The sequence below is a fragment of the Dipodomys merriami genome, unplaced genomic scaffold (assembly GCF_024711535.1).
Source record: "Dipodomys merriami isolate MVZ:Mamm:240054 unplaced genomic scaffold, mDipMer1.0.p SCAF_142, whole genome shotgun sequence".
NCBI classification, from domain to species: Eukaryota; Metazoa; Chordata; class Mammalia; order Rodentia; family Heteromyidae; genus Dipodomys; species Dipodomys merriami.
Window position 1 is genome coordinate 961,666 of NW_027202738.1, and position 10,148 is coordinate 971,813.

General features: G+C 49.0%; 1 protein-coding gene across 3 annotated transcripts in view; it reads left to right on the top strand.

Moving 5' to 3' along the window:
• Tbx5 (T-box transcription factor 5) overlaps positions 1–8,116 on the top strand; it is a 42,497-nt gene extending 34,381 nt beyond the window's left edge. For all 3 annotated transcript variants that reach the window (XM_070021424.1, XM_070021422.1, XM_070021425.1), the window contains exon 9: positions 7,078–8,116. In XM_070021424.1, coding sequence (XP_069877525.1) covers positions 7,078–7,652 — 575 coding nt within the window. In that variant the 3' untranslated portion in view covers positions 7,653–8,116. The remainder of the gene's footprint in view (positions 1–7,077) is intronic.
• The last annotated feature ends 2,032 nt before the right edge of the window (positions 8,117–10,148 follow it).

A 10,148-nucleotide genomic window follows, 5' to 3' on the forward strand; every position in this document is an offset into this window, starting at 1 on the left:
ACCAAAAAAAAAAAAGGTGGGGAGGGCGGGAAAGGGAAGGAGAAGTTAAAAAGAATCAAAGCGCCGTTTAGATTCAATATTTACAGCAGTCCCCTTATACAGAGATGCTGGGGAAGGAAGGGGGGGGAGGAAAGCACTTTTAACGCACAGCCAGTAAACCTCTCTGATGACATGGCTTTCCCAGGGATCAAGTCAGGGTGGCATCCAGGGCTGGCTTGTTTGCACAAACAATGGCAGTGGTTGGTCTGGCAGCTGTGTGGCCTTGGGCGCACCGCTTCCCCTCTCTGGGCCTCTGATGACCTCTTTTGAGCAAGGGAGGATTCACAGTGCTGCCTACCCGTTAGGGTGTGATGAGACGGAGAGAGAGAACCCACAGAAAACACTGCCCCGCCTTGCTGTGGAACTCAGGGCGACCGCAGGTAACTCTAATTGTTGATAGCTGGCCACGGGATGCAGTAATGCCTCGGCGTTTGGTACAGATGGGGAGGAGGAGAAAATTGGAAGCTGAGCCCCAAAGAGCGGCTGGCAAAGAAGAGGTGAGAGTGCGCAGAAGTAGAGAAATACACGCAGGAAGCCCCTTGGGCGGGTGAGGGGCATCCTTTCTGCCTGGAGAGAGGGCTGCAAGCTGGGGGGGAGGGGGGGAGGAGATGGAACTTCCGGTGATGAGGGAGGATCGGGCCTGTGGGGGTCAGGGGGTAGCTCTTTGGTGAGAAGAGGCCACACAGCCTGCAGGGGAGCCAAAGGGTACGGGCACCCATGGCGAGGCAGCAAGATGGCCCAGCTCAGGCGGTGGGGATGCTGGAAATGCCACGGGATAGGGGGGTGTCTTGCGGGGATCAGGACACCAAAGGAAGAGAGGTCGAGCTTCGGCTTTTGCAGAAAGGCGAACAGAAAGCTAGATGAGCAAGCAAGCTGGCGGGAGGGAAGTGACACCCTGGTTTATATCCCTTACACCCAGTACTGTCCTTTGTTTGGATTGGCTAGAACTTAGGTTCATACTCTTTTGCAACTGGCTAGTTTGAAAGGGATTGAAAACGTATCCTAGCAACCAGCCCGAACTAGGACACCTGCCCAAAACTCACCAAGAAAAAAAACAATTCTTATTCAGCTGTTGCGCTACTGCTTGAGCATGCCACCTAGCCAAAACATGTCAGGAAAAACAATTCTTACCCAGCTGGTGCTCTACCACTTGAGCCACACCACCTGGCCAAAACATGTCAAGAAAAACAATTCTTACCCAGCTGGTGCTCTACTGCTTGAGCCATACCACCTGGCCAAAACTTGCCAGGAAAACCAATTCTCACTCAGCTGGTGCTCTACCACTTGAGCCATACTACCTGGCCAAAACCTGCCAGGAAAAACAATTCTTACTCAGCTGGTGTTCTACTGCTGGACCCATGTCCCTAAAGTTCCCAGAAAAAAAATAATTTTTTTTGGGGGGGGTAGGTTGTGGGGCTTGAACTCAGGATTTGGGTGCTGTTCTTGAACTCTTTTGCTCAAGGCTAGCGCTATAGCAATTTGAGCCACGGCACCACTTCCAGTTTTCTGGGGGAGAGAAGAGTCTCCTGGACTCGGTTGCCCAAGTTGGCTTGGAACCGCGATCCTCAGATCTCAGCCTCCTGAGTAGCTTGGGGTGACAGGCGTGAGCCGCCAGCGCCAGGCTGAAAAACAATTCTTATAATAACAGGAGGTGGCTGAGGGAAAATAGTTCCCCGTCACATGGTGATTGTGTATGTGGAACAACCACTCTAAACAGGAAAGATTGCTCTGTGTGGGGAGGTGCTGGAGAAAGCAGTGGAGATGGACTTTGTGTAGCAAGGTGGGGACTCATCCATTCCCACATCAGATGGGGTATCAAGCCCTGCTTCCTCGCCGGTCACCTGGTTGGCTAGCATCCTGGCCAGAGAGGCCCACTGGGCGGGCAGGGTGGGCTGCGCCGTTTGCCTTTGGGAGGCCTCTGCCCTCCTCACCTCCTTCCACCCCAGAGCCCCGTGACAGGGAACATTCCAGCCGGCGGCGCTCTGTGTGTCCCACCCGCCCTGAGAGACAACAAATAGTCATTCATCTTCAGTGTCTCCATGCGACCCGATAAGGCATTGCAGGGGCTTCCTTGTACTCCTGGGGCGCTCCAGGGTGGTTTCTCTGCCTCGGGGGCCCCTGCCTGCCCGCTATCTGGTTTCCCCTCATTGTCTGCCAGCCCCAGTGAAATGTCAAAGGGCCAGCAGCCCTGCGGCCGCCCCTGCGTGTGGACCCCCGCTGTCTCCAGACTATCTCCCCCCCCCCCCCCACCCGTGGATGGAGTCAAAAAAGCTGGGAAGGTCTTTTATCAACGTCATTCAATCAAAGCCGGGACGCGAGGCCCCGGACGGCACTCTGTCTGTCTTTCCTTGTCCCTCCCGTTAACAGCTGAGATTATAGGAGAGCCTTTGCAGAACTGGACATTCAAGAGGGAAGTCAGCTATTGATTGAGAGGTGGAGGGGGCGGGGCGTGGGCAGCTCCCAGGCTGCATTTTCTCAGGGCTCTGTGTGTATGAGAGGTAGGGTTCAGCAAATCGATGTTCGGTCCCTCCCTCCATCTTTCCTGGCAGACTGAGATGGGGAGGAAGTGCCCCACGGCCATTTCTCAGGAGACGGAGGGCCGGGCTGGGTTCTAGGGTTATATGATTGATGGACCAGTGGCAAATCTGGGCGGGGGTCATCAACTACACGCTGACCACGTCCAATGAACTGGGTGCTGTCAGCCCTGTTATCAGGAAACACTGTGTTTCCTGTTATCAGGAATCACTATGGGCTCAGCTATCCCACAAATGGGATGCTTCAGCGGGTGAAGGGATGAGGTTTCAAGTGAGTCTTTTGATTCTCGGGTGAGGGTCTTCCTACAATACCGTTTCAGTCTCTATCATATTAGTCTAAGTGGAAAGAGCATAGGAAATATACCATTTACTCATCCATCCTTCCACTTACCCATCTGCCCTCACATTTATCTACCCACTTATCCACCTGTCCATCCATCTGCCCATTCATCCATCTTTCTACCCATATTACTCACCCACCCATCTATTCACCCACCTACCCATCTACCTACCAGCCCATCCATCCACCCATCCCACCTACCTACTCTTCAATCCATTTACTGATTAATTCACCTATCCATCCATCCATCCATCAGTTCATCCATCCATCCACTCATATACTTCCCCACCTATCCATTCATCCATCGTTTCACCCACCTACACCTGTCCATCCAATTATCCACCCATCCATCTCCCTGGCCACCCACAATCAATCCATTATCCATCCATCCACCCACCCACTTATCCAACCATCCATCTATACACCCACCTATTTATCCACTTGTATGCCCTCCCACCTATCTACCCATCATCAATCTACTCCATCTTTTTCACTGGCCTATCCCCCTGTCTATCCATCCATCCATCCATCCATCCATCCACACACCCACTCATGCATGCATGCATTGTAAGGGTGAAGGCTGTTATCTTTCCATGTTGGCTGAAGGGGAGGAGTTGCATGGACACAGAAGTCCAGGAGCCATCAGTCGGGAAGAGCACTGTCCCGTGGGGCAGAAGGCCTGAATTGCAGGCCCTCCCCCATCCCACTTGGCGAGGGAGGGGCTGTGTGCCCCTCCAGCCTCCAGGGTCTCTATCCAGGAAGACTAGTCTATGAACCGACACTCCTGGCAAGGCAGATGACCCCCTTGAGAATGCTGACCATATTCCCTCACTGGAATTAGCGATTTACAAGTGGATCTGGGAGCTTTCCAGCTCTGGAATCCACCCAGATACCTCCTGGGACTGGATGACCTTCAGAGAGAGAGAGAGAGAGCCATCTGCCTAGTCTCCCGAGAGAGAAAAGAGAAAGAGAGTCGATCCAGGTTACATGGACAGATAAAGCTGAGAGTAGAGAGAGTTCAGAAAGCCTAGGGCTGACTCACTAGGCGAGGGTGTCAGACAGAAAGCAAGCTGCACTTACTATGATCTCAAGGAATCCTGACAGGAAGTTTTGGGTATGACCCCGTCCATAGTTGAGGACTGAGACTGGAATGGTCCAAGGTTGGCCCAAGGTCATGGGGCTCGACCGAACATTACACATAGGACAGTGCCTTAGTATATGTGTTCTGGATTTGTTGCTTGAGCCACTTTGTCCAGTGTAAAAGAAAAAAAAGGGTAGAAAAATTACAGGCCAGAATGAGGAGGAACTTCGCTGCTATCCAAGAGACGCAGTTGGGTTCTGTGGGGCTGGCATACAATCGGTCACGCTGACTATATGCTTATTTATTTAGTGCTGGTACTAGGACTTAAACTCAGGGCTTTCCATTCTCACTTGGCTTTTTTTGCTCAAGGCTGGCACTCCACCACGTGAGTCACAACTCCACTTCCTGCTTTTGGTTGGCTGATTGGAAAGGGGAGTCTCATAGACTTTCCTTCTCTGGGCTGGCTTCAAACACATGATCCTCAGCTCTCAGCCTCTGAGTAGCTAGGATGATGGGCCTGGGCCACCACTGCCCAGCCCAATAAGCACTTTTTAAACCCAAGTCTATGACTCATCTCCTCAGGAGATTCAACCGTTGACTACCACCCTTTTTCCCAGTTGTGGAAAGTAACCACAACTCAACCAATAAAAAGAAAGAAACAAAATCCTCACCAAAACACACCCCAAGATTACATCCAGATCACTGATCATAGCTGATCTGACATTTGGATCCTTGCTTTGGAAATTCTTTACAGTGTGATGAGGGCTGAGAGGCATTTGACAATGCCCAGGTCTTACTTTCATCAATAAGCCAGCATCTAGTTTTTGTTAGGGCTCTGTATCAGAGCTCCGGGATATTAAAGACTGGAATGTATCATTTTACGATTTTTCCAAAATATGTTCTGGTCTTTTTCTTATTATTCTTTTTTTTTTTTTTTTTTTTTTACTTGTAACAAATCTGGAAAGGGATCAGAAGGTCGAGAATGGTTCGCTTGCCTTGGTTTTTTTTTTCTTCCTTATGCCAATGGTACCCTGCAGCTGTACTTTCTATTATTGAAAAAAGGGAACGCCCTAGTTAAATAAAAATCCTAAAGGTTATGAGTCTAACAACAAAACATTCAGATTTATGGATCTGATGGTTGGAAGGAGGAAGAACAGATGGGAAAGAACCAAGAGAGGAGCCAGCAGGACAAAAACAACTGGAGTGTGGCAATGTCTTCATGAGTCAGGGAAAAAAACCCACAACAAAACCCCAAACCCTAAAACAAAACCCAGCCCCATCCAGTTGTGAGGTGAACAATATGGCGACTCGCTTATCTGGTTGTCTTTAAACCTCTGGGTGATAGGCAAAGCACCTGAGACTGTAGTTATCGTTTAGTTTTGTTTTGTTTGGGGAGGGTGCTGCAAGTTTCTGGGTACATGGTGGGCTCTAGATGTGTTCCAGAAGGAGTTGAGCTAAAAAAGAATCTGGCTTGCGGTTAAGAGTCTCACCGGACGGGGAGACTTCTGGTCTACCTGTGAGAGTGGCGTAGAGAATGGCGGAACCAATCCAAGCTCAGGGGAGAAAGCCAAGGGACTCATTGTTAATGTGCATGACCGCTTCACGGCTGATGTGTGAGGTCCATGGTCAAGGGAGGCCGCTGGCCTCCTCACAGCTTCAGAGAGGATGGAGGGATCCGGGGAGATGCTCCAGGAACTGGGTCACCTCTGTCTCTCTTTACCACCCGATTTCCTAGACATTTATTTATTAGCGATCAGAAGATGAGGAGAGAGAAATCTCTGGCTAAGGAATGAACACAGGGGTTGTGGTGCATGGCTTGGTGGGTAGTTTCAAGGAAATGGCTGGATAAGCTCTACCTGGAGAATGGCGGGCTGTGTGCCCTCGCTACCAGAGCATGTTCTGAGGCGTGGGACCCGAGGATCACCTGCTGGGGGAGGGAATTCCACCCCCACCTCCATCAGGAGTCACGAAAGAGAGAGAGGGCAAAAGTGCCAGCTGCAGAACCAAGCTGGGATAGGCTTAGAGGCTGGTCTCTGTGTCTTAGCTACCCTGAGCCCCCTGAAGTTGGTGGAGGTCTCCTTTCAGAGACTGTCTCTGCCACCCAGCACCAGGGACTAACAAGTACCCAGCGGAAGAAAGGAACTTGTTCTCCAAGAAGCAGTACTGCATTCATTCATAGTGACCCAGAAAATATTAACTGGGTGCTCAATTATACAAGGCATCAGGAAAGGGGACCTCATTTAGACAACCATCCATTTCTCCATCCATCTGCTCACCCACCCATGCAGCCATCCTGTCCACCTACCATCCATCTGTCCATCCATCTACCACATGTACATCTATCCATCTACCATATGGCCATCCATCTTCCATCCACCTATCCACTATCCATTCATCCATCCACCATCTGTCCATCCATCCATCTTTCTACTAATCCACCCATGTATTTTTTATCTATGTTTTCATCCACCTATCCAACCATCCTTTCATCCATCCATCTACCATCTGACTATCCATCCATCATACATCCATCTATCATCTGTCCATTCATCCTCCATCCTCCATCTGTCTGTCCATCTTTCTATTCATCCATCCATGTATATATCTATGTACTCATCCACCCACTCAACCATCTTTCATCCATCCATCCATTGTCTATCTATTCATCATCCATTATCCATCATCCATCCATCCATCCATCCGTCCATCATCTGTCTGTTCATCCATCTTTCTATTCATCCATCCATGTATATATCTATGTACTCATCCACCCACTCAACCATCTTTTATCCATCCATCCATTGTCTATCTATCCATCATCCATTATCCATCCATCCATCCATCCATCCATCATCATCTGTCTGTTCATCCATCTTTCTATTCATCCATCCATGTATTTATCTATGTATTCATCCACCCATCCAACCATCCTTTCATCCATCATCCATCCATCCACCGTCTGTCCATCCACCCATCCTTTCATCCATCGTCCATCCATCCATCCACATGTTGTACGAATGTTTATTGCATATTTATTGGGTGGCTGGTTCAGCCTCAGGGGTGTCTCTCTCCTGTCTTAACAGAGGAAGAATGTTCCAGCACAGACCATCCTTATAAGAAACCCTACATGGAGACATCTCCCAGCGAGGAGGACCCCTTTTTCCGCTCGGGGTACCCTCAGCAGCAAGGCCTGAGTGCCTCCTACAGGACAGAGTCGGCCCAGCGGCAGGCGTGCATGTACGCCAGCTCGGCGCCCCCCAGCGAGCCCGTGCCCAGCCTGGAGGACATCAGCTGCAACACGTGGCCCAGCATGTCATCCTACAGCAGCTGCACGGTCACCACGGTGCAGCCCATGGACCGGCTACCCTACCAGCCCTTCTCTGCTCACTTCACCTCAGGGCCTCTGGTCCCCCGGCTGGCTGGCATGGCCAACCACGGCTCCCCACAGCTGGGAGAAGGAATGTTCCAGCACCAGACCTCCATGGCCCACCAGCCTGTGGTCAGGCAGTGTGGACCCCAGACTGGTCTCCAGTCCCCCGGCAGCCTTCAACCTCCGGAGTTCCTGTACCCACACGGGGGATCCAGGGCCCTCTCGCCCCACCAGTACCATTCGGCACATGGAGTTGGCATGGTGCCGGAATGGAATGAAAATAGCTAAGAGTCGGCCTGTCTCCTACAGACACTTGAGCAAGAAAGACACACACACACACACACACACACACACACACACACACAACACACACACACACAGAAGCCAAGAGAACCAGGAAGAAGACTGTCCATCTTGCCCCAGTGCCACAGGAACACCCAAGGTGGTTTCAAACTGATCGAATCAGTTGCTCCTTAGCAGAATTCAAAACCAGTTGTGACTGTCACCTCGACTCAAAACTTAAGAAGAGATGAGCGCCACCCCACACCAGCCCTCACCAGTCTCGGCCAGCCACAAGTCTTCCCCGCCCCTCCCCATCCAGGTCTTCCCCAGTTCTTTATTTTTATTTTTTATTCTTGGGGGTTTTAGCACATCCGGCCTCATTGAGCGTTTCAGTCTTGGTTTGCAGTGGGGAATCCTTCCTTGTCTTGGTATTAATGTTGACTTTGTTATATAATAAATAATAATATATATATTTTTTCTTCTAGTTTTTTTTAATGGGACCCAGTCCCTTATCAGAGGGAGAACCGAGGCAAGTATGTTTCAAAACATGTACTTGTGGGGTTCTCTTCTTATAAACCAGCCCTCCCCACACCCCCACATCCATCCACCATCAGCCTCTGATTAAGAACAGCACCTACCTCTGCATGTGATGTTTTGACAAAGGTTTGCTGGGTATTTTCCTTTTTTTTTTTTTTTTTTCTTTTCTTCTGATGACCCAGCCTCTAGGCGCTTGGTTTTGCCTAGTGGTTAGGGATGGAGGCAGGATGCCCTTAGGATAAAGTCAGGCTCTATCTGAAATCCTGTCTTCCGCAGCTCCACTGTGCTGTCCAGCCATCTGTCCTTACAATGTTGGCCTACAGCTTCCTGTCCGGAAATCTTGCTTTGAAAGACTTAAAAAAAAAAAAAAGCTTGGTTTGCACACGGGCGAGACTGTGGTTCTACAGCATGCCAGCCCTGTGCTGATAAATGGGTTTTCCCAAAAGAAGCCAAAATAAATATTCCTTGAGAGAAAAGAAAAAAGCCAGCCCGGAGCTTCTCAACGTCATCACCGACAACCCCAAGAATGGGATGCTGAGAAAAATCGACAATTTCAGAAGAAGAGGCAGAGTGCTTTCCTCCATCAGGTCCCTGCCAAGATGACAGCAGCACAGATGCCACACGAAGTTGCATGGACGGACAGCGGAAAGTAAAAATGTCTTGGCTCTTCTTGTTTTGTTTTTCCAAATGTGTACCTAACTTGTAGGGTTCCTCAGATGTAATATTTTCCTGGTACTATTTATTTATAAATAGGAATTCTAATTAATAAACAGGAACACTCAGCGTGGAAGCTGACCAAGAGCTTTTAATTTTATTGATACTCAAAATCAACTTTGTGTTGTTTCCTTTTTTTCCCCCCTTTTCTTTTGAATGTGCTTTGCTTTCTTGATTTAAGAAGTTGTTATTGTTGTTGCTGTTGGTTTTGTTGTTCTTTTGTTTATTTTTTAAAACTGACCCTAATAAAGAGAACAGGGTAATTTGTGAGGAGTGTGTTCAAGTATGTGAGCGTGTATGTTTGAATGTGTGTCTTTATTCGATTTTTGTCTTTTTATGTTGCTAAGGGGGGGAGGAGGGTGAGAATCAAGTACTCGTTCCTTATATTTGTGTGCCAATTAATGCCTAATAAATACCATGTGCTTAAAAAAGTGCAGTGGACTTGAGCATCCTCTCTCTCTCTCTCTCTCTCTCTCTCTCTCTCTCTCTCTCTCTCTCTCTCTCTCTCTCTCTCTCTCTCTTTCTCTCGTGTTTTTATGAAGGAAATAGAGGGGACATTGGGTGGGGGAAACAGGTATGTCCCCCTGTGATTCTTACTCTCATGTAGTTGATTTTTTCTGCTGGTTTCAGGGGCCTTCAGATCCATTGCAGTTGAGCAAGAAGGAGAAGAATGAGATTATGCCCTGGCTTTTTAAAAAACATTTTTGACCTGTATTAGCATTGGAAAACAAGCGACTTTAGGCATTCCAATGCATTGCACAGTGGTGTTGACCACAAGTAGGTAACAACTGATGCTTGTTTTTCTGTGTTCCAATCAGGTGTTTCTTTTTTTGGGGGGGGAGGGTTGGGGAGTCCCAGTGCAAACAACCACTTTGGACTACCCATGGATCAATGTGGTGTGGTTTTTGTGACAGTACTCGGGTTGCATTCAGGGCCTGGGTACCTTCCCTGATCTTTTTCACTCAAGGCTGGTATTCAACCACCTGAGTCCTAGTTCCATTTCTGGCTTTTTGATGTTTAATTGGAGATAAGAGTCTTACGGACTTTTCTGTCCAGGCTGGCTTTGAACCAGGATCCTCAGATCTCAGCCTGTTGAATAGCTAGGATGATAGGTATGAGCCCCTGGTGCCTGGCCAATGTGTTTTTAAACCCCAGGAATTTCAGATTTGTGAATTTATTCTATGTAACACAAGAGGCCAGAGCAGCAAAATGAATGCCATGAATTCTTTGCTGTTTCTATCCCTCTCTCCC